This window comes from Theobroma cacao, chromosome 3 (genome assembly GCF_053813885.1).
Source record: "Theobroma cacao isolate CCN51 chromosome 3, ASM5381388v1, whole genome shotgun sequence".
Lineage (NCBI taxonomy): Eukaryota > Viridiplantae > Streptophyta > Magnoliopsida > Malvales > Malvaceae > Theobroma > Theobroma cacao.
This window is the reverse complement of record NC_142641.1, coordinates 41,044,035-41,068,884: the sequence shown is the minus strand read 5'-3', so window position 1 is coordinate 41,068,884 and position 24,850 is coordinate 41,044,035. Positions and strand designations below refer to the sequence as shown.

At 36.1% G+C, this 24,850-nt stretch overlaps 3 protein-coding genes across 5 annotated transcripts; 2 read left to right on the top strand and 1 right to left on the bottom strand.

The window, feature by feature from the left end:
* Nucleotides 1-3,717: 3,717 nt before the first annotated feature.
* On the bottom strand, nucleotides 3,718-10,302 carry LOC18605903 (beta-1,3-n-acetylglucosaminyltransferase radical fringe protein, putative (DUF604)). 3 transcript variants are annotated; one of them, XR_001927275.2, is made up of 5 exons: nucleotides 8,935-10,302; nucleotides 8,295-8,846; nucleotides 7,836-8,197; nucleotides 4,174-4,266; nucleotides 3,718-4,031 (listed from the first exon to the last, which is right to left on the bottom strand). XR_001927275.2 is itself a non-coding variant. In XM_018118485.2 (3 exons), the coding sequence occupies exons 1-3, from the start codon at nucleotides 9,880-9,882 to the stop codon at nucleotides 8,087-8,089; spliced, it is 1,611 nt and encodes a 536-aa protein (XP_017973974.2). In that variant the 5' UTR covers nucleotides 9,883-10,302; the 3' UTR covers nucleotides 7,701-8,086. The 3 variants fall into 3 exon arrangements, 1 of the variants encoding a protein (XP_017973974.2); XR_016025031.1 differs by lacking the exon at nucleotides 4,174-4,266; XM_018118485.2 differs by lacking the exons at nucleotides 3,718-4,031; nucleotides 4,174-4,266 and having other exon boundaries at nucleotides 7,701-8,197.
* Nucleotides 10,303-14,863: 4,561 nt separating this feature from the next.
* LOC18605902 (Protein kinase superfamily protein) lies at nucleotides 14,864-16,824 on the top strand. The gene is made up of 2 exons (XM_018118130.2): nucleotides 14,864-15,697; nucleotides 15,811-16,824. Exons 1-2 carry the CDS (start codon nucleotides 15,025-15,027, stop codon nucleotides 16,503-16,505), a joined length of 1,368 nt encoding a protein of 455 aa, XP_017973619.2. The 5' UTR covers nucleotides 14,864-15,024; the 3' UTR covers nucleotides 16,506-16,824.
* Nucleotides 16,825-16,965: 141 nt separating this feature from the next.
* On the top strand, nucleotides 16,966-20,293 carry LOC18605901 (Transmembrane proteins 14C). The gene is made up of 4 exons (XM_007039198.3): nucleotides 16,966-17,447; nucleotides 17,555-17,619; nucleotides 19,793-19,880; nucleotides 20,048-20,293. Exons 1-4 carry the CDS (start codon nucleotides 17,177-17,179, stop codon nucleotides 20,155-20,157), a joined length of 534 nt encoding a protein of 177 aa, XP_007039260.2. The 5' UTR covers nucleotides 16,966-17,176; the 3' UTR covers nucleotides 20,158-20,293.
* The last annotated feature ends 4,557 nt before the right edge of the window (nucleotides 20,294-24,850 follow it).

Genomic DNA, 24,850 nt, shown 5'->3' with positions numbered 1-24,850 from the left:
AACCCTGGGATTTTCTCTCTCTGTCTGTGTCTCTCTCTTTCTCTCTTTTTAATAAAAAATTTATCAAAGTTTTGAGCTGGAACAAAACAGACTCGACATGGAAGGTAGAGGAATTAGAATCAGAATATCTACGCCTCAACTAAACCAGAGTTAAGATGCTTTATTAACTCCACCAAGCCAACAAGCAAAGCAAGATGTACTTTAGTAATACACGCTACTTATTTGTGTTTTTGAGAGAAATAAACCCGTTTCAAATGGGAAAGAATTTCAATCCCATACTCTTTCTCCTTTCCAACGATCCTTTCCTTCCCCCTAATCTCACCGTGCAAATCTAAATTAACCCAATTAACCACAAATCACCCATCAACAGTCCGGATGGTCAGTGCCCTCTTGTCAGTCTGAGAGGACTTGAGTTAAACAAACTTGTCGGCCCCATCTCCCCCCTTCTTGCTAAGTTCCATGTGATTGGGGGCCTTCCCTTTTATTATTAATCACCAATTTTGCATACCCCCCCTCCCACTCTCCCTCCTCTTCTCTTCTTGATTAAATACATGCACCCAAACACCTCTGTAATCTCTTCTTTTCCTTTCTTACAACGCTACGTACTAATCATTTATTTTAAATACAATATTTTGATGCGCTCTTATTCTTTTTTGTCATCTTAATCTACATCCCAACTACTAACCCTCACATATGAGGGCGTTACAGACCCTTCATTACATGCTAATACTATTCTAAACTATTGAATTAAATAAAAAATAATCATAAAATGATTTGCTCGAGAGATACTGACCTCGACCTCTAAGTTATCCTTTTTTTTAATTAATTAAATTAATACTCACATAATCAAATCATAATATTTTAAAGAAAGAGAATCAATTATATTTTCGGTTGATAATAAGTTTGAGAGTAAAATGGATTCAATGTATTAGATTATAAAATTCCGTATCCATATGTTATTGTTTTAGGCCGGTAAGATCAATCATGGCATAGGCTGCCCCTTTATCTTTAAAAAATGCAGCATATTAATAAACAAATAATAGAATTTTATTCATCGTCAATGTAATTTCATCTAATTGAAAATGGGGATCAAAAGAGTCTAAAAGAGAAAGAGGAATGTAAAATGGGGGATCAAAATAACACTAAAACTAATAAATAAATAAATAAAATAAAAGAAAATCACAAAGGTGGGAAAAATAAAAAAGAAAAGAAGGGACAGGAACAGATTGGTACAGCTGTAAGAGGGCCCAAAATATGAGGTGGTAAGAACGTGCGTGGCGTTTCTCCCGGATTTGTGAAACCCCCCAACTGCCAGGCATCTTCCCCATTATGCCCAAATCGGTGCACATGCTTCTTGCCTCTCTTTGCTTTCTCATTTTCATTTTCATCTCCCTTAACATTCTTCACATTCACGTGTTATTACGTCTCAGCCAACCTCACATCATAGTACTCTCTTTTTAAGTCTTTTTTACACCCCTTCATCCCGTTCCCATCTACTCCACCCACAAATAAACCTTTGTCAATATTGAATTGTGTCATGTTTATTGATTTATTCTATTTCATGATTATTAAAGTATTTGATTATAATTGTAATTGTTGCGAATATATGCATAATGTCATAAAAAAATTATTAATAACAGTTTATATTTTTCATTATCATAATAATAATAATAATAATTATCATTATTATTCTTTGCTCGTTGGTATACGTCAACTTCATGTTTCTGCTTTTTTTTTTTCTTTTTCTTTTCATATGTATATTTTTATTAGTTTGCAAATAATGTTTTATGTATGTAAGTGATTATTTAAGGTGCTTATTTTTATTTTTATTTTTTTGAGAAATGCAAAAATATTTTATATATCAAAGAAAGCAGTGAAAGTCCTGCTACAAGGAGTGTAGTACATCAACCAGTAAGACCAAACAAAACAAAGAAAGAAACAACTAGAATCAATTGTCTGAAAGTATCCAACTATGACAGGGATTGGAATTTCTAGCTTTGATCTCCTGAGGTAAATGTGAAGCCTGAAACGAACTGAATCCATAGTAGCCTGAGAGATTCCAGTTGTAGTACAAGCTTGCTTCCCATACGTCCCGTGTTATTCCTCTCAGGCAGACAAGATAGATGTACGCATTCCAGGCAATCTTATAAATAATCACAGGGAGAGATTTCCGCCTCTTCAAGCCAGTCACCAACAGGCGTGTGTATATTTGAACACTGCAAAACTTAAACAAGAGGAGGAAAAATAAAGATTATCCCTATCCTCATCAGTTGCTAAACTTTAATTAAAGTAGTTTTTATCGATTCCATTACATCTGAATCAGATGGTCTTCTCTCTCTCTTTTTTTTTTTTTTTTTTCTGTGTGAGCTGAACCCAATGTGAAATCAAATCAGTTCAAACTGTAGGTATAGATCTTTTTCAAGTAAGTTCCTGCCGGCGACTAAAAAACAAAAGAACAAAAGCAGGCCACTCTAACCTTAGTTTGTCATTGAAGAAAAGTCTGCAGGTAAACAGAAAATTGCACTGAAAAAGTTGTGCTGGAGAAAAAATAAATATAAGAAAAGAAGCATTGAAAAGTTCAATAAAACAACAGTTGAAATGCGATGGCAAAAAATAAATATCTGAAAACGAATGGCACATGCGGTACTTAAAATGGAAAGGAAGTGTAAATAGGGTCCTTTCAGAACGTCTCAAACGCAATTCTAAACCACAAAAAGGGCGAGCAAATTGATTTTTTGTGTTTTAAGTTGTATATTTGCGTTCCATTTAACTCAAATTAATGCATGCAACCAAATAAGAAAAAGAACATGGCATTCTGTTAGTGGTCCATATCCACTCTTGGGGTTTATATGCAATGTCGAACAAGAGCTTTTTTTTTTATTGTTTTGTTTGGGTACAGAGATCTTGCTCTACAGCTAAAAGCAATCTGCAGAACAAAATTTGGAGTGGAACTGTAAATACATTGTTTTTATAATTAATAAAAATCCCACTTGAGTGTCCATTTTTTGTACTTTTTCTTCCAGGTGGGTTTTGAATATTATGATAAAACAACGGAAAAAGGAAAACAGTTTCACCCCATGATCGCAACATCTACCCCCAACGGGCTAATACATAACACGCGTCAAATGATAGATTTGTTGTCAAATTGGAAGGTGCGAATAAAACAGAAGGCAAAAATGGGATAACAGCTGAAAAACGTCTTTACCTCAATCAATTATATTTAAAAAAAAAAATAAATGGACAGTTCTTAAAAAGCGGGTTGAAGACTCTCTCGTCTTTAGCAGTCATTGGTTTTTGCTTTAAGATTCGACTCGTCTTTAGGAGGCGTGGATTACCCATTCCTTGGTCAAATTCGAATTGACTTCCATTTCGCCCTCACTTTGGAAAACGTCAAAAGAATTGCCGGCCTTGGCAAGGAAATCGTGTCAACATTTACGGGCTGCAATGCACAGCGGCAAAGAGCAGTCAAAGCTGGAGGACTACGTCTCTAGACAAGTTATCTTGACAGAAAGTTTCTTACCTTATTAGAAAGTGGAATGGGGATCTAATGCTCTCTGCAGGATCTAATACTCCACAATAAATCAGGGGAAGCAACATCAGGAAGAAGATAAGGACAGCTAAAAAGTAAAAACAAGTAGAGGGAAAATTGAGCATTATGAAGGGGATTTAATCTTTGCAAATAGTAGTTGCAACTGCAGTACCCCCAAAGTTCATAAATTATGATGTTGAAAATTACCAATACCGTATTAATGAAGCAAAGGATTATCTTACATGGCTGCGTCCCTGTCGCATTAAGTAAAATAAGAAAAGAATATTTCAAGTGTTGGTTAGATCTACGATTTGAGAAATGACATTAAAAGCTCTGTCAGCAGAATGAGAAGGATTGAGATATCAGATCTATATTTGTCTTTCTTATAATAACTAAAATTTTATCATCTCCAATATTTCTGCCCCTTTCTATATGCATTGACAAAGACTGAAAGACAAGCAGCAGATTCCTGTGAGTCCAAGTCATCCTTTCCCGCAATATACTGAAAAAAATAGTAAACACTTTGAAAACAAGTGACAAGGCAATAACCATCAAAGAACCGAAAGGGATTCACTCCAATTTGGTCACAATATGATCAAAACACACCTTTTTTTTATTCACCAATAAGAAAATGAAAATCCTACCTGTTAACCATCCTCGTTCACATGCATCAGCACCCGTACCACCCCCCCAACCCCTCTCCTCCTTCCAAAATAAATTCAACGGCCAACATGCCACTGCAAGTTCCATAACAAGAAAAGATAGTCCAATGGACGCCAAATAACTTGTGTACTTTTCCTGCTACAAATATCAAATTGGAGGAAAAAGAAAATCTTCCCAAAATAGAATGAAGGCAAAGTCACTCAAATGCAACTAAAGTTTAGACATGTCCAATGGAAATAAATAAACCAAAATTCTAATGGGTCTCAAGTAGGAAGTTACAGTTTTGTCCAGATTTATTAGCGGCTTATGATTCATAAAATATCAGTTAGTAAGCTGGAGTGAAATATCCTACTTTGATACACTCAAAATTCCCAGCAAGTCCTCAAATGATCATTACAAAAGCACAAAACAACATGATTTAAGAAAAAAATGTAACAAGTTGTATCTAACATACAGTTGTTAGCCTTTCTAGCCAGTGACTGAGTTATTCCTACAATTTGGCAAACTTGTAAGTCTCACAGTGCCATCAAATACCTTGATCAAATTGACTTCTTAAATCCTAGCTTCACTCATCTTCCCAAGCAGGTGCACACTATCAGTTCCTTCTCAACCAAGTCAGCAAATCATTAGTTTCTAAACTACTTGATTTCTTGAGTAACTTCAAATGAGTTAATAGTCTAACAAAGTTAAACTCCCCATGTTTAACAGAGGTTCCATTGATACTGCAGAGTTGTTCACGTGACAAGTTGCATCTAATTTGCAGTTGTTAGCCTTTCTAGCCAGTGACTGAGTTATTCCTACAATTTGGCAAACTTGTAAGTCTTACAGTGCCATCAAATACCTTGATCAAATTGACTTCTTAAATCCTAGCTTCACCCATCTTCCCAAGCAGGTCTACACTACCAGTTCCTTCTCAACCAAGTCAGTAAACCATTAGTTTCTTAACTACTTGATTTCTTGAGTAACTTCAAATGAGTTAATAGTCTAACAAAGTTAAACTCCCCATGTTTAACAGAGGTTCCATTGATACTGCAAAGTTGTTCACGTAACATACTTCTAAGTGATTCAGTTAAGCAAACTTTAAATAATTGTTTTTCCTTTTTCTTCTTACCTGAGACCTTTAATCGAATTCATGATCATCACTTTCACACATTAATATGCTAGACTTGTTCTAGTACCTTTGATTCAATATGCTAGCTTCATGTTGAGACTCATGAACAATTCAGCACAGCATCAATCAAAGGAACACCAAAGAAAACCAACATTTTACACCATCATTCCCAAAATTGAAGTTCAGGTATGTGGACAAAAGCCAAAGACAAATTGGATATTCTGAAATTGCATAAGCAAATGAATTAAACTAAGGTAAGCTCTACTTACATATAATTAGTATCTTCCCTGGCCCTAAAGCCTAAAAACAAGCAACCACCCAGATCATCGAAGTTCAGACATCAAGTAACAATCGAAAGGGAAAAAAAAGTAATAAAGAAAAGAAGATATGATGTCAGAATTATAAAATAACACACCATAAATTCCTGACTTAAATTGCAAAAGAATGTAGAAAAATAAGCATACAGGGAGACCTACTAACTTTGGGTTATCTATTGTACCAGCCTATGCAAATGAATGGCCAAAAGAAAGATACAAATCTTCAGCCATTCCATCAGCATTTCCTTCACTTTAACAGTTAGTCACATAAATTTTCATGCAAGCAGACATGTTAATCTAATGAGAAAACATAATGTTTTTGTTCTTCTTGTTTCATGCTAGGGAAAGAACTCCACATATATAACCAGGCAAGTTTAACTTTTAATTGCAACCTTGCCATTAAGAAAAAGGGCCAATAGTTTATAGGCCTTCTCTGTTTTGTTGTTCATCCCAACGAGGGACCATCCACAATTTCAAAATGAATAACATGACAATTATAATCAGAGTCAACTGAACTTATGTAGCCAAGTCAAACAACAAAGCAAGTCCATTTGGCCCCTGAGCTCTAACAAAGGCAGTAAGAGATGGCTGGCAGTTTGGTAGAGATCCCAGGTGCTAACAAACATGTTGCAGAAATAATAGATTCATTTTACTACTTGGCATTTGAGGGAAAATAAGTGCTAACTAATGCCCCAAATTTCACATAAAGACTTCTTTTATCAGAATGCCAGATCAGGCATATCACCCATCACACAAAGGATAGAACTGCTGAAGAAAAGGAATCAAAAGTAAACCAAGCAAGATGACCTGAGCACTGAGAAACTGCCTGTTCATTGCTTTATATTTGAATGACACTATAGCGTTATTGAAAGACATCCCAGTTTCACTTCCACCTATTGACCTCATTTCAACTTTTTATAGCATAATACAGAGGAACAATATATCTCATTGGTTTAACAATCATTGATCAAGAGAACTAAAAAGCAAAAGAAAATTACAGAATTACTTATATATATAGTTCTTACAGTTCTAAAAAATCATGCAACTGGTAGTTTCATGCCTAAAAAGTCTAGCAAATATGCTATTTTCAACATAGAATTTAGAAGAAAATTCAGATCAAATGGCCAATGAGCTAATAAATCAAGGGGGAGGTCCTAAAGGGAAAAGTCAGGCGCACTAGAAGAAAAGGCAATAGAATAGATGCATGGAAATGATAGATATCCTACTAACATAATTAAGATGCTCAAAGAAGTACGTTTTCTTTCAATCACTAGGTTAAAGACAGGATATAAATCAGAAGACAAAACAAGAACAACTTAAGCTAATGATTGCAACCACAGACTATCAAGCACTACAGCTATTCTAAACTCAGCAGAAGTTGTTCTTGACCAAGGTTTCTTTTATTACGCATGCTTTAAAGAAATGAATTGTTCTTTAACCCACGACAGATTGTGACAAAGCATCCACAGGGCATTCAAAACAAGATGCAGAGACTGATTTCCAGAGGGGCTAAAAGTTGTAATCACTTTAGATGACCTCTATTAATAATAATGATTCATTTATTCGAGAAAGAAAATTATAAAACAAGCAACCACCTGTCTAAGAATTATGCTACTATGATATATTATGTAACTCAAGTCTATAAAGCATAAATTCAGTCACACGGAATCAATCATGATCAACTAAAAGATTCTCTTGAATATACTGAGTACATATAATGCCCTGTATTCTAATTGGCAAAAAGAAGTTCAATACAGCTTGCATTAAATGGTAAAATAGGATTTAATTAGACAGCACCAAATAGCTAATCACAAACAGACAATGCCTTTCTTACAGGGTCAAGCTTGAGATCCATAAGTGTTCAAATTTAAACAGATGAGGACATCAAAACATGTTTATTGATGTATTTTAAATCTGCTTTGATAGAAGATTCTTCCCCTTTACTGAACTAGCCATTGTCCACTCCTAAAATTGCTTATATGGCCAATCACCTAGATGGTGGATTAGATTTGTTCCAGACTCAACATCTCCTTTCATTTGGAGCAAGCCCAAGCAAAAACTATGAAATTAAATCGTGGCATGGACAAGACCAAGAATCTTGAGGTGCATCAAAAATAATTAACTAATTTAACATTTCATATTGACAAACAACTACCAGTTTCACTCACTTTATCAGCAAGTTCAAAATGCTAGCTATCAGTATATGATGAATTACCTTCTGAACAAAACTGAAGGCAAAGAATGGAATGACTGAGCTGAAGTTGGTCTAATCTTTAAATCTATCAACTGAGTACAACAAAGCACTCCAATATCTGATATAGGGAAGTAAGATTATGAGAAAAATGTCCAATGTCAATCTCAAGGCAGACCCAAAAAATTTCCGTGTGGCTAAAGAGCATAAAGCACAACATAGTTTGAGGTCCATCTTGAAGCCTATATATATACTCAGCAGCATCCCTCCATCATTCACAGAGAATCAGTAAAAGAACTGAGAGCTCCCTTTTCACATTGCCCAACAGTTAATCTAAGGAGTTCATCACCGGTATTGTTTACCTTGCAACATAACCGACGAGGCACCTGCCAGAGTAAATTCAAATCATCATGAAACCGAAAAAGCCAGAAACTACCTAAAGGGGGAAAAAAACTTAGGAATAATTATGAGAACCTGACGCACCAGATGCCAATTCTTTCCAAGAGGATACCCTAAAACTTGGATTTTCTGCACGTATTGCAACGGAGGGGAACTTGGAAAGCAGAAAACCTTTCTTTTCAAATCATCTTTGGATTTTGCCCGAGCATATGACCCCGATGTAGCATTACCATCTTTCATCACATCTTTGAGGAAAAACATAACAGGTTTTTTACAAACAGATTTGTAAGAATCCCTGGTGTCGTGATCAAATTCATGGCGATGTCTTAATTTATTCCAGGCAATGTAGGTTTGCTCCGAACGTTCTAGCTCACGAGGCAGCACAATATTTGGGAACACTTGAACAACATAACCGATTGAAACTGAAAAAGTTAGACGCCGAACACGATCATAACAGATTGATCGTTGTAGAAAGCTCCTGGGTTCAATTCTCATAGCTTTTGCAAAAAGTTTTAAACTGTCTAATGAAGTTAACCCAGGATAAAATGGATCCACATATTCAACATGGTGGATTGAAACGAGTGGTGCAATAGGATGAGAGGATAAAAGACCATACGCATTTCCCCTAATATCCCACTACCAAAACAAATATAATAATTAGTTAATTATATTTAACTAAATTAATTAGCAGAACCTTTAAATAGTTTATCTATTTTATGATTACCTGGTGAAAACCATGCTCTCTGGTGAGAGGAACTCCGAGTTCAGTAATGCAGGCGTGTAGACGATCATCGCTTCCATATAGCTTCGGGTACCTCTCGATGCAATCGTCGTGGAAGTTGGAGAGAGCCTCCGCCAGAGGATAACTGATGGCAATGCCGCCACCGCCAAACGCCATGGAGTGACTGAAATACGCGTTGGCAGAGTGGCTTTCCGAAGGAGTTCCGATGTACATCATCTCGGAAGGATCGTATTTGCTTAAAACTGCCACCAGATTGTCTACGTTGAAAACCGTGTCGTCGTCTCCTAAAACGAACCAGCGGACGTCGGGGAGACGGAGGCGGAAGGATTCCGTTAAAATTCGGGAGATTCGTAGACCCGAAGGGTGGCCTGTTGGGTTAGTGTAACGGAAACGTGAAATGTCTTCAGAGACCATGAGTGGTGGAAGCGAATCGTCGGCTTCTTCAGGTGGGACCTGCTCTTCTAACCAGACGTGACCTCGCATTTCCAACGGCCGCCACCAAAGCCTAAGTAACTCTTTCCGTTGTTTCCATAGATGCAAGGACCCTGCTATTCCAAACACGATGTCGTTTAGTAAAAGCTCTTGTTTCTCATTCGCACGCTCCGAGAGGCTGCGGTTTCGAGGAGAGGCTAGTGGCGATTGGAACCGAGGAGCTGCCGGGATTGATCGGCTAATGGGAGAAGAAGACCAGGGGAGAGACCGGGAGAGGGAAAGGGGACTGCCTTCCCAGTCCTTGAAACGACGCCAGCAACGTGTGGTGGTGCCGGAGAAAACAAGAGAGAGCCAGGCGGTGGTGGAAATAAGCAACGCGGCAACCGCAACCACTGCGGTTACCGTACGGCTCTGACGCAAACGACGACATCGACTTCTAGCGACGCGCGGAGACCGCTCATTGGTTACAGCAAGGTTATTATGGCAAGGCAGCATCATGACGTTGAGCAGCCTCACCCACAGCGCTCATTTCCGCCACCCTAATCAAAACGGCAACTGAAAACAAGTAAAACGGCGGGGGAAAGCGGAACGTACAAAAGAATTTTTGATGAGAAAGATTTGAAGGGTTTAATATTTGGTAAAGCAGTTGCAGTTGGAAGGACGTAATTGGGCTTGCTTCTCTTTTCCCACTTTCATTTTTATCTTGGGTGTTTGGATATGTTCTCTGTGTGAGATTTTTGGACTCTGTTTTTGCGATTTTTTCAAATTCTGAAACAGAACGCATAAGGAATTGTGCCAGATGGATAGATAGAGCCGTTGCGTTTTTGTAAGCTTTTTTTATACTGGAACCTCTACTTTCCGCGCTGTCTTTGTCTGTGTTGCCTGCTGTCCCAGGAAACAATTTTCCAACGTCCTCCAAAGTTCTTCTTGGAATTGAAGAAGGCACACAACTTTTTTTGTATTTGTTTTTATCTCATTTTGAGCCGTTTTTATGCTTAAATATTGCTAATTGCCAAATAAGCAGTTGCTGTATCAAAGGTTTTTTTCCTTTATTGCAAGGCAAACTAACTATGCTTAGCTTTGCAACAAGAAATCTGCATATGCATTTTGTCTGCATGCAGCATGCAGCATGCTTATTGCCTCCCGAAATTCCTTGTTCGAAACAGTTCCCACGCAAATTCGAATTCAAATGAGGATTTGGGTCGTTTTCTTTTATTTTCTTTGGCTGAATAAATCACGAAAAATAAACTAGTTTCGACTCGAACGAGATTAAAAGGCTCACTGGCACAGTGGCACTAGTGCTATTTCTCCTTTTCTTGGCAGAAAGAAATATGGTCTCAGAAAAAAAAAAAAAAAGCAGAATATTGCCACGTGGTTGGACTGACTCTCATCGAAAGTAAAAGCAATGAAGAGCTTCTACGGAACATAAGGCCCGAAAGCCCATCACCTTTCACGGAAGGCCCGCACGTGCAAGCCCCAGTCTCAAGTACGGGTAGAAGCAAGGGATAGACCACCGACGACAGAGACTTAATTAAGAGAGAAGGCCCAAAAGAAAATGGAAGAGAGCGATCGTTTAAAAAAGCAACCGGGGCACACGCCCCACCACTTCTCTTTCAGTCTGAACGCTGAGATGGATATGTCAAGGATCACGCTTATCAAAATTTCAATTTCGTTTGCTTAAAAAATATGTGGGTCTGACGAACTTCGCAATCATTGCAATTTGTCTGTAATGCATCATGCTCTGTATTGAAAGAGGGAAGACTATACAATCTTAGAAGTGAGCATCGTTCTGGGCAAAATGGATTAATCAAGTAAAATGAAAGGAAACTATAGAAAAACAATGCCATAAAAGGTTAAAACAATACTAGAAAAAAAAAAAAAGAAAACTATATCTTTCTATATAAGTAAGAAAAAAGGTAAATGACGAATTACTGCATGATTCATAATTCTAAATTAATAAGAGTATAAATATATATGATTGATTATAAACAAAACTTGTGCAACGAAATTTTGATTTCCTCTTTTCCTTCCTTTTCTTTTTTTTTTTTTGCATTAATGTAATATTCTTTGTTTCCCTATCTTTCTTTTTCCTTTTTTTTTTCTTTTTTGTGTGGTTTTAATGTTGCTCTCAATATAAACGTCATATGTAACACGTGAAGTTACTCTTTGGCACTTAATTAAAAAAAGTGGAACAAGAGTGCTGATATTATGGTAGTTAAAATAAGGCTATTATGGTTGTTCTTATGACAAATATCCCTTTAAAATATTTATTAGCTTCCATATGGTTATTATTTTTTTATTTTTTAACAGTTATTATTAAATATCAAGTCATATTTAATAAATATTAAAATAACAATTAAAATATAATTTTTTTCTTTACATTAAAAGTTAAAAAAATTTGAATTCAACTATTTACTTAATAATATATATACATATTTCAATTACTGAATCAAATTATATAATTTTCTTTATCAAATTAAAATATGCAACTGTTATTTATAAAAAAATTTAAATCTTAAATTTTAAAATATAAATTTTATTATATTTAAATGTACTTTCTATTTTTTACTTTTTAAAATAAAAAGTATTAATTAATAAAATAATAATAGAAGAAAATTTAAATATACCCATTGATATAAATTTAATATTCATTTATACTTATGACAAGATGGGAAAAAAATTGATGAATTCATATATAGATTAATTTATATCTATGCCTCTATTTGTAGGATACGTATACATGCTTGTTGTTGGAGGGTGGAAGTTAGCTCGGGATTAAACCACGTGGCTACTTGTTTTGGTGCTTTTGGAATTTCCCGGTGCAATGATTAGATAGAGCGTGGAGTAGTATTTGTCTACTATGACGATTGGGCGTTGTTTTTAAGAGAGCAACGAAGGTAAGGATGATCTTGCCAGGCTGGGTTGTGCAACCTTGGAAGGCAAGGTGTTGTTGGATTTTAAATACTACTCTACAGATCTACTGTGTAATCTATTATTGTGTTTTCTTCGCTGTTTCAGCCTCTCGTGTCACACTTAAACTTTATTTATTTCTAATAGGTTTTGCCCATCCCTGTTGTTGACTTTGATGTCAAGGTAGTAATATAGTATAATTTTTAATGAATCTATTTATTTGATCAAAAAATGGAAAAGTTCTATGTATTAAGTTGAGTACCATACATCGAAAATTTTAAATTAAAAACAAAAGGCCCTACTGCTTTCTTATCTCTTATGCCTTTATGCAATGGTGCCAAGGCAATCTCTTCCAACCGCTTTGGTTGGTGAAGTGCCGTTCAGTGCTATGTCACCATCCGACTACAGGGATCATTGGGACATGATATATACCCCTAGAAATTATTATATAATAAAACGACTCAATGAGTTTTCGGGTTTTTATTTTTCTTTTTTGTTCCAAAGTCTGGGGACTTCCTTAGCATGCTTGCAACTTTTGATAGATTAATGAATGATAACCAAATAAAATATTTTCTTAATTAGTACAAAACAATTCAACTACAACCTTTTATTTCTGTTTCTCTCTTGCTTATTTTTGTTAACTTAGAAGGGTGGAATAAATAAGGAAAGAATGCAGGGAGGAGTGAAAAGTATGAGTGGGATTTAAGAAAGATGGTCGTACAAGCAAATGAACACGACGAGAGAGAAGGAGCAAAATGAAAAGGAAAGTATAAATAAGGAAATATTGAAAGTAAAAAAGAAATGGGATTTGCTAGCCAAATCTGTTATCAACATCCCAAATCACTATTGATCAATGTCTAATCCAACCAAAAGCAGCTAATCAATGCTCCGCCATAATAGATTTATGTCAAATCAATATATTGGTCATATTTAGCATTGAACCTAGCCATAATTAAATGCGACAAACAACAAAAAAACAAAACATAAAAATAAAAAAACAAATAAACAACTAATTGTCATATTTTCGGTCAGGCTCTCGATTTTAACAAAGCTAATTTATCCTATTAGATTAGTACATTATTTTCATAGCTGTAGTAACGTAGTCTAGGAAAAATATTTAATGTAAATAAACTCACAAGGTTAATTTTGTTTTATTATTTGATAATTTAACATTAGCTTATAAAACTTTAAATTTTTTATTTCATTAATCTATAACATACTCTTTTTTGAAAAAAAAATCAAATGTCCTAAGTATTATGAGCAGTAGATTTTTTCTTTGGAATAATAAAAGAAAGAGAAGCAAAACCGATCCACTTAGAAGCTTATATAATTAGCATGGGGAACTATCAATACTTTTGGGATAAATTAAATACTTATAACCATTGCACCGTGCGTTCATCGATCATTATTATAATCATGACATCATAAGAATTGCAAAATATATATATATAAGAGTTGCACGATATAAAAGGGCATCAGGGCATGGGTTGTTAGATTGATTAGGACGTTAAGTGAAATTGACAACGATAATAACTTAGTTTTCCTAATTAACAAAATGTTTTAATATTGATTATTAATTTACAATGAAATCATTATATTAAAAAAAATAAATATGAACAACATGCATAATTAAAAAGTAATTAAATACACATGAAAAATGAGTTATAGAGTGGCCGACAAATGAACCATTCAAAAGTTGCTTTCTTAAGCCTAATTTGATGGGTTTGTTAATTTTTTTTAAAGTACACATTTATTATTTGAATCGCATATTTAAATTAGTAGGACATCTTTTATGCTTTTTAAATAATGAAACAAGACGATGGAATTAGTGGAGTTGGTTTAAATGTTAATTTCATCAATTCAACTAATTAAGACTTCTTTAATCTGCAAAGTATAGTTTTCTGACACCAGATCATTTTGAGGATGATCATCTTTTAACCATTGTAGTAAATTATAAACTAAGATTATAAGATTTTCATAACAAAGATCCTTTTGGTTCCATTAAAGATAAGCCAGTGTTAGTGAAAGAACAATTAATTAATTAGTAATATTTGATCTAATGAATAAATTGATTATGGGCGTGATCCTTTCAATACATTAAATGAAAATATATCAACTGTCACGAGTGTTGCTTAAAAAAAACCACGCCTTAAAGGGAGAAAAGAAAGAAATTTAAAACCATTTATTAAATGGGATTCACTATAAAGGAAAAATGCACTTCTTAAATTTTAGGAGGACCACCTTAATAGCTGCCACGTGTTACTAGGGAGAGCAAAGGACTGGCAATTATTAGTAATCTTTTTTTTCAATGTTAATCCGCGCCAGCGATCTTAATTTGACTTCAATCTTACTATATTTTTGTAATGAATTACATAAACAAGGGAATAACCCCTAGCCCTCGGTCTTGGTTCTGGCATGCCACTATAGTCTTACTTTTTTTTTCTTTTAATCAAAATTTAAATTAGAAAATAAAAAATAAAAGAATTCTTCAAATTTGTGTACTATTATATTATTTTTTGATAAGAAAATTGATTGTTTTATACTTTTAAAACCAAGCAATATGTTTCCGTAGCAGGTCGGTCAAACTCATATGGCTTATTAGGCGAAAAGAGAAGAACCTCTCTGGCTTGCCTAGGAGGCTTCCATCGCTTCTCTGCCTCTCTCTCTCTCTCTCTCTCTCTCTCTCACACACACTTTAGATCGGAATATTAGATCGAGCTTTGTCGGATTATGTGCGTCCCCATGGCTACAGCTCTGACTACTGACAAATCTAAGGTTAGAAGCGCATGGATTTTTGATGTTTCAAAATTTGTCTGCTGGTACTGGCGTTGTTGGCCCATCCCATCCATTTTCCTTTTAGTACCAATGCTCATTTTATGTTCTCCACTCACTTTCTGCGTCGCTTCCCACCCCATGCCCTCTACTGTTTTTCACACTTCCAGTGATCCGCCGACACCCTCTTTAAAAACAACCCAACCGCACGCTCACCCTCAAATCGCTATTGTCATTACCGTTTCTCTTGTCTTGCTCCTTGCTTTGTTGTTTGCTATGGGATTCTTGTTCAGATTCCTCCGACTCAGGAAGCTCAGACGTGGTAAACCCACGTCCACCGTTCTACCTGATCAAGAAAAGGGGAAAGATTCTGGCGTTGAAGGTGAAGAGTTTGTCAGGAAATTCAGATGGGAAGAGATTAAGGATGTGACTAAGAATTTCTCCCTTGTGATTGGTCAGGGAGGGTTTAGCAATGTTTACTTGGCTAACCTGTCTGGTTCCAGTCAAGGAGCAGTAAAGGTCCAGGTTGGTAGCGATCGACTGAACCAAGTGTTCAAACAGGAACTGGATATTTTGCTTCGCCTCCGTCACGACAACATCGTTAAGCTTCTTGGTTACTGCGATGATCTAGGTACGTTGCGTGAGTCTTTTGCTTTACTCTTTTGAAAAGTGAAAGAAAGAGGCTTTTTAACTACTTCGAAATTAACAGTTATTCATTGAACCTTTCAAATTTTTTGTGTCCAGAGGAAGGGGCCATGGTGTTTGAGTACGTTCCGAATGGAAACTTACAAGAGAAGCTACACGAAATGGAAAGGGAAGTACTTCCATGGAAAACCCGCACGGCCATAGCTTTCCAACTTGCCCAGGCAATCGAGTACCTACACGAAAAATGCACCCTCCAAATAGTTCATGGGGACATCAAAGCTTCTAATATCTTGCTAGATGAGCATTTTAATTGCAAGCTTTGCGATTTCGGGTCAGCAAAGATGGGTTTTTCTTCTACGGTGATGCCGCCGTCTTGCTCCAGGACAAAGCAAGTAATGATCGGCTCACCGGGTTACACTGACCCTCATTACTTGAGGACTGGGTTCGCCTCCAAAAAGAACGATGTTTACAGCTTGGGCGTTATTATTTTGGAACTTGTTACTGGAATGGAAGCCTTTTGTCCAGAAAGGGGACAATTATTGACGTCAATAGTGGCACCCAATTTAAGGGACATCGCTGAGTGTGGGGCGGAGGAGAAAGTGGCAGAATTGGTGGATCCACGTCTGGCTGGAGAGTTTGACTTGGAAGAAGCCAGGGCTATGCTTTCAATTGCTGCAATTTGCCTTCACCAGTCTCCCACTGTTAGGCCTTCCGCTTCTCAAATCATGCAAACAATCAAGGACAAAATCACTTCCATCGACTTCGTCTTCTCACCAGGCAAAGGATGCCACTAGTAACTAATTGATGGTGACAACATTTGTTGCTTTGGGCTTTTATGCTTTGAAACTGTTTATAAATAGTTACAATTTTTATACCCTTTCTCTTGTAAGTACATTTGCAAAGTCAAAATTTCAGGGCGTGTCCTGCACTGTGTGCCCCTAAATTACAGAAACAAAAGATTCGCAGTGGAATTTAGCACTTGTAATTTTCCTGTAAATTATATCCTCAATTCTTCAGGACAAAAAGTTTACTGTCAGTGGAAAGTGAAAACACAGCGGACAGATAAATTGGATTTGGAAGTTTTCTTTATTTGATTCTGGCCCTTTTTGAAAATGACCATTGCAATGCTACTATTGATTGTTTTCATTTTTTTAAATTTGGCATGTCTGGGCTCTCTCTCGTTCATATTGCTTCAGTTTCAGCAAATACAAGGACAGTCGATTGGGACGTTACGGAAACGCGTGCCTGTATTTCTTTTATTTATTTGATGAGAAGCGTGCCGGTTTGAATTCAAAACGTTAGAAGGATGGAGCCCCGGCCCTAAATTGGCAGGGCTTCATGGGCCTGAACATTTACAGCCCGAACAGAACCAAAGAAGCCCAAAAGTCAGGCGAGGGAGCAAGTCGATGCTTGCTAATTCGAAGAGAGCGGGGAGAGGAAGTGAAACTGATACCGACCACTGGAGATGATGTCGTTCTCTTTGTCACCGTTAGTAACTCCATTTCCGGCTATTGCTGCGGCCAAGGGCGCCTCAAATTCAAACGAACATCCAAAATTCCTATCCTTAAATCTCCAAAATGGGAAAAGCAACGATTTGGTTGGCATTTGTTTGAGGAAAGCAAAATCCTGTTCCGGGACTAGAAGAAGGTTTTGCTGCAAATCTCAGCTAGCAGATTTTGCTCCAGTTACCTCCGCTGCCTATGGAGTGCTTCTATTCTCTGGCGGTCTCTTTGCATGTAACTCTACTCTGCATTAACATCTCTCTATATGCTGTCCTTTCATTTACCAGTTGGAAAATTGCCAAACACAGTAACATAATTTGCAATTTCAAATTTGCTTCTAGATACTAAATCAGGAAGCAAGGGATCACTCTTTGGTGGCCTCACTGGAGCTGCTCTTATGGCATCTGTATGTTTACTATCTACTTCTTCTGCATTCTGTTATTGACGTTTTCTTTTTACTTGTGCTTTCTTCTTCTTTTTCTTTTTTTAAATCTGTTTTCAAATTAGACCCAATTTATCCTCTCAAAATTACTGTGATGTTGCTATAAATGCAGATTATGCTTGGTAAATCATTACTCCTACTGCCTTATATTATTTGTCATATGTGTCAAATCTGGTGTGGACGGAACATCAATTATACAATCCCCATTTGTTTGGTTTGGTTCAGTCAACTGAGCTTTCATTCTAATTATTAATAATATGTGATTCTGAGCTTTGTTGCTTGCTTTATCATCCTTCTGACATTGATTTTAGCTTACATGGGCCCTATAATAATCATCATGTAATTTGTGTCACTGCTCCCATTAACTCTCTACTGTTTTTAACACAAACAGACATTTTGTTCTTCTCATCCTCCATTTCTAAATCCTAGGGTTGTTCATTTACTTGTGGTGTTCATTGAAAGACGGCTCCCACCATTCCTGTGCTTCATTATAACTACTTCAATAATGTTGATATGCTTGGGTTTTGCTCTTCTAAGTGGTAACTTAGAGTAAATATATTAAAACCATATCGGGCTAAATTGCTCTTTGGACAGCTGTAGGAGCTTTTGAGATTTATTATCATTTCCAATGTTGAATTGCTATGATATAAACAAATCCTGTTGAAACCTTGCAAGACACCATTAGATTGTGGTCTTGTCATTGTTTGAGTTTGTTTCTTTTTCTGGAATGTGTTAACTAAAAGTTTGGTATTTTTTTACACATGTGAACTTTGCCAGCCTTGTACCTCCCATCACCTAATTGTATTGTTTAGACCGATTGCTCTTTAGTCTTTGCTATTGTAAATTTCTATTTGAAGGCACACAATTTCTTCTCATATGATATCTATCAAAGTTTTTGGCTTTTCTTTCTCTTCATGTTTCAATTGTATTTCCTTTTGTCACTTCTTAAATTTCCTTATTACTTGAGGCATGTTCTTCTGTCACTAGACACTTCTTCTTTGGCTTGCATTTACAATTTTCGGTAATCATGGTTGAGTACATATGCCTCACTTTTTGGATTCCGTGTATATATTTTAGTTTATTGTCTGGTGAAGATGTGCTTTTTTCACTTTGGGTCACAGAAGAAAATATTAAAGTTGATAGGTCAGGCTGCTGTTACTTGATGGCCTAATGCTGCTAAATAATTCACGTTTGCAATTGTAGACACAAACTCTCTAATTAACATTAATGTGAGGGTGGTTTAGTCATCTTCTGAGATTGTCTACATAGGAAATTAGTCAGTGATCTTCTGAGTTTGGATAATTATACCATTTAAGTAATTAAAAGTTTTATGGTTATGTGAACCTCATGCTATTCATTATTTACTCCATTACTAGGGAAAATAGAAGAGATGGCATATGGTTCTTCCTCTTTCCGTGGTGGACTTGATAATCCTCCATCTCAACCTTCAGACTTCCTTCTTTTCTTATTATTTCTTTAATTCTTCACTCATGCCACCGTTTGAAACATTGATATTTCCAAATTTGACTTGCATCTTCACACTAATTTTCTATTCTCGAGAGGAGCAAGGTTCACATCTCAGTCCATTTCATAAAGAATGAATAAATAATCTCTGGTTAAACCTCTTATGCCATCTATGAAGTACCTCTTTGTGAGCTATAATATAATAGCCTCCTCAAGTGTAACCATTTTATTAATCATCCCAATGCCAACATTCTTCTTCATTTCTTTCCGTGTTAACCACATCCAAGCCACTATTTATTTTGTCATCCCCCTAAGAATCAAGAAGCATTTGAAAACGTTTGTCTAAATTGTATCTCTAAATTCATACAATTACCATTGTCTGTTATGTCCTCGGTTCAAATAAATGCTTAATTGTGCTCCTTAAGGATTTTCTGTATAAGATCTTTGCATGATTTGGAAGTGATTTATAAAAACAACACAGTCCAACTTCTTAGCGCTATCTCTTTTGTTTTCTTCGCTTCAATTTGCTTGATTTTTGTTGGGTGTCATCTTTATCGCTAAATGGATCATTTAAAATTTAGTTTCTCTTTGAAAACCTGGTCTTCTATTTGAATAGAAGTTATTCTACTGTAAAATGCAATAGTTATGTGTAATATTTGGTTGTCCTGTTTAGGCTTACTTTCTTATGCAAGCATCAGAGACAAAAGCAATTGGTGAAGCCCTTGGTTTTGGATCGGCCTTCCTTTTCTCCTCTATATTTGGTATGTTTATTTTTTGAATTTTTTTTATACTCTTACCTTTTACTTTGTTGATGACCAATAATTTAGATGCATTTCATGTTAGTTCATAAAACGTCAAAATATGGAATTTAAGGTCTTATCCTTATCTCCCTCTCTCTCTCTCTCTCCCTATCTGGTTACTGTTTTAGGGATACGATTGGCAGCTACACGGAAACTGATTCCTGCAGGCCCCTTATTGGGTGTTTCTATCTGTGCATTGGTTGTGTTTACATCAGCATATTTACAAAATAGTCTTTGATCCTTGTCTTTTATATTTGGCACAACACTGCTAGAAAGTAATTACCTCTTGTTTATGTGAATAAATTAAGTTACTTTAATATGCTACTTGTATTCCTATTCGAATTAGCAGCTGAACTTCAAGTACTTTCTCTGTCTCACTTGCTTCTCAATATGTTATTTTTTGCGCGTTCAATGTTCACCATCATGGATGGTTTAATATGCTATTTTGCATCTCTAAAAGGGAAAAAGCTATTTGATGATTTTTATGCACGTGTCTTGTGCATGATGTTACAGCTCCTGCTGATTGAAAATTTAGTAAAGTTGTCTAGAGGGAAGCTGTAGCATTGTCCATGAAAGGCAACGGCAATTGATTTTCTTTTTCGGTTTTCTTTTTTCTTTTCACACTTCTTTCTAGGGGCAGGTTGGCTTATGTAATGTTGGCAAGGTATAAAAATTGAGTGAAATGCTTTATACGTAGGCCACATGCCTTTCTGCTGATTGAAAATTAAAAAACTCATTTGAAGTTAAATAGAAATTAGTCTTTCACTTTTTTCTTTGTTTAATCGTTCTCACAACATTGTTTTTTCCTGTGTTAAATTCATGCAGACAGAGTGATGTGTTTAAGAAAATTAATTAGAAGGTGTGGACGTGTGTCACTTATCCAGCAGATAAAGGGGAAAAAAGTAAAGAATAGTATTTTCTTCTATAAGCTCAGAGAGGTTAAATGATAAAAATAAAATATAGGGGTTTTCTTTTTGAGGAAATATGTGTAATTATTAGTAGAATTAAGAATAGAAAGTAGAAAAGTTGTGCCAAGTAGAAAATTTTCTCCAGAAAATTATAAGAAAGACAATTAAGTTCAGAGTTTAAAGAAAAACTTTTAAGAGTTCCACAGACCAGGCCGCCGCCTGCCTCGGTTTAGCTAGCCCCTCAACAGGTTGTTGTTGCTGGCCATGAAGAGTTGGTGGCTTTGTTTTTTTGCTGAGTCAGAGTTGGCGGTTTGAGTTCTAATTTGTTTTAGGGGATGAAGTTGTTTTATTCGGCACAGCTTATGTCATCAGCTGAAATAAACAACTAAAAAGATAAGGGTTAGCTGAGTTGGCTCATGGCCTTGATCAGCGACACGATTAATTTTTATGCTATGACTGCATTTTGTTTTTCTTTTTTAATATTATGATTCATTCTTTTACGTAATTCTAACGAATTTCTGAAGCATGTGCTAAATGTCAATCATTTTTTTTTTTGACTAAGTATTTTTAAGGCTTTGAATTAAGTCTCAACAATACAATTTATGAAATTTGCATGCGGATATACCGCAGAAAACGCTCTGCTTGCTGCATGCAGATCATCTTACATAGACTTCGGATTTAAAAAACATAAAAGAAAAAAGAATTGAAGATCTAAATTTATTTTTCAGATTATTAAGTATTCATGAAAATGCATCTCAGATTATTCAAACATTCGTACATGGAATGCTCAACTCATCATTCATGTCATGTGTAGTACTATTAAAGTACAGGACAAGTCTCTTTATTATCTGTTTTAAAGAGGCTGTAGCCATGTGTTTTTCTGTAAAAATGAAACCGAGAGAAGCTTCTAGTGACCCCCTTTTGGGTTGCTTCCCGCATGTAGCTAGCATTTTGTTAAAAAATGTTGATAGCTAGGCCATGGCCATTGGCTTGAAAAGTTAATGGAAATGGGAAGGGAAAAAGAAGGGCATGAATGGCCCTTCAAGTTCTCATCGAGAATCATGTGGAGTATCTTCTACTCATCAATCACGCCCCGATCCCAAAGTTTGTGCCACAAATAAACTCTAATAAAGCTTATTTGACAGAATCAAGCACTTGATGGTCAAACCGCTAACATGCAATCATTACTCCACAATCTGCAGGAACTTTCGCAACTTTAGCTGTCAGATCCAACATGCTCCATAATATATGTTGTAAGTTGGGCAAAATAATGAAATAGAAAGTGCTTTTTTCTTGTTTATTTTCGATTTCCCTACATCCCAGTTGATGATAATATAAAAAAGATTAAGAGCAGAGCAGAGAGCGAGAGAGAGAGAGAGAGAATGTGAGAACCACACAAAAAGAATGCACAAAGTACTTCTTAGACATGACGTTTGGGAATCAGGGATTAGTCACTTTTGTTTGGGATGGGTGGTTGGGCTTTGTTTTTATCTTGTATAAATCTGCTACTCAAACCAACTTTTGAACAATAGCAAGAGGAAAACAAAAAGAAATGAAAAGAGTTCCGGTTCATCTGGTGACTAAACTAGCGGGTCACATTTGAGAACAGAAAGGAGAGATGGAGGGGAGTTCCCGACTTTTGTTTAGTTTCAAATTTCATCATTAAACACCCTCTCTCAAAAAGGACCTCCACTACATTTTGTCTTTGAGTGCTCGTGTAATGAATATGATCCATCAATTTCTTTTGTGTTTTGCTGTTGAAAATTTTTATCTTTTCTGCACCTCTTCCCCCCCTTTTTCTTATTTTGGAATTAATGAACAACTGCTCGATTCCTTGTTCACAAAGGTTACTTCGGACTACTGTGTAATGACCCCTTGAACGTAGTGATCAGTGTGCTATTAACACACCCTTTTAGACCTAACATATATACTCGTTTGATGCTGCCAAGTTAACTAAGCATGGTTCCATAAAAGAACTCGAAGGTGCCTGTGACCTCGGCGGTCAAGTATTCTCTGCTAATGCTTCCATAGAATATTTAAAGAACTACATACGTATTCAAGTTAAGTGCACAAACCCCACCCATTTAGGAGGAAGAAAGGAAATAAAAGAAAAGGTTCACAAACTCCACTTAGAGGGCAGCCCTGGTCGTGCTATGGAGTAGGGAATAATCTTTTAAAAAGAAGGCCTTTGGTACATTATTTTAAATCCTAAAGAAGTAATTAATTAGCACTTTATGACTTTGCTCGCTGGTTAATACATTGCTTTGCTTGTATTTGAATATAATTTAGGAAATAAAATATTGATAATATATAACTTTCGTGGAATGGAGGGTCACCGCGTTTAATGGTCTCACTCATCGCCCTATTGATTTGATATACAGCTAATAGACATACCTTTGATAATTTTTCTTTCTTATTTTTTCAGCTACAATTTGCACATAGGTACTTCATCTCTCAAATCCATTAAACAAAGAGTAAGGTTCAAGCTGAACCAAGAACTGAAATTTGTAGGGGAAGAGGCACTGATTTTAATGATTTGGAATCATTTTGAATTATCAATCGACTTGATGCGTGTATATGGTGACAAAAGGAAGGACGACTAGGGTGAATAATAGCTAAAGCAGCGGCGGACAAAATGTTCCATTTCAATTATAGGCATTGTCTTGTTCTCTACCATGGATAAGTAGCGGGCCAGACCAATGCTTTTCATCAAGCAAGTTTTATGCTTCCTTCTCTTAAATTATCTCCCCTTCTGACAGGAGATATGGAAAATGTACAGCCAACCCCCGTGATCATGTGGTTGTGGTAGCTAGAAAAAGAATGCAGAGTAGGTCTTAGGTTTGGTTCTGGGCTTCTGGTACATTGGAATTTTTTGTTTCATCAATTGGAATTAAAGAATCAAAACCTATTATAGATGCCGCAATATTAGAAAAAACGAGGAAAAAGAGAACTCAAGTGCTTAGCAATATTAGTACATGAATAAAAGAACATAAGGAGAGAAAAAGGAGTGAACCTTAATGAATGGTACCAGGATTCCGGCCAGGGCAACTAAACAAAAATGTAGGACCAGGGAATTCCTCGATTTCCATTTCTTTACCTTATTCTAATTTCTTGTAGTAGTAATAAAAAGCAATTTAATCAATTATTTTCATTGAAGCACTTTCAATTTTTTTTCATTGATTTCGAGACAAAGAGATCTCAATGCAATGATGAGGCACAAAGTTGAGACCTTAAAACTAAGTCTTATACATATCTTCATATGCAATGTATTTTAGTGTTATTACTTGTGAAAAAAATGATTAAAGAAATCGACTTTATAGCATGGAATTCATTACTAATATATGGCTAACATTTAAAAACGAAGTAAACAAAAATGACTCATTATTTTAAGAAACAAAACGTACGCGAAGGGCATATTTGTAGCACGAAGATGATTGGGGCATAGGCTCAATTAAAGTTCACTTAAATATTGTTTCTTTTATATTTGTATCTCTTTTGTTTCTTTGAGGTGGGTGGCCTCGGAGATGCTTGTTTATTACATTATTGGGCCGGTGGTGCAATAATATAACGAGGGAAAATGATGTCGTGACAGGGCATGTGGGGCTCTTCCGTCATCACAGTTGGGAGATAACTTGTTGACTCAAACCATTCATCAAAACCGCAAGATTGGAAGGCTCTTGCAACGCCTGTGAGCCAATGCTCCCGTCACTCTAGCACTCATGTGTTCAAGCCAAAGGAGCTGTGTAGAGATGATGGGATGCTGCATTGACTTTTTGAAGTTTATTTGACATGAGATCATGTCCTGGTTTCACTGAGATCCAACGGTGGTCCTGTAGTTTGTAATGTTCAAGGTTGCGGTGACTCTAGCAAATAATAATGCGCATAAAAGTAAAGAGCTGTCAAGGTGATGGGATGTGCATTGACTTTTCCATTGCTAAAAAACATAAGGGGTACCCTTAGCCTCGATTTGTGTTTATATATACGTGCAGCATTTATTCAATCACTCCTTCATAGCCCTCTACT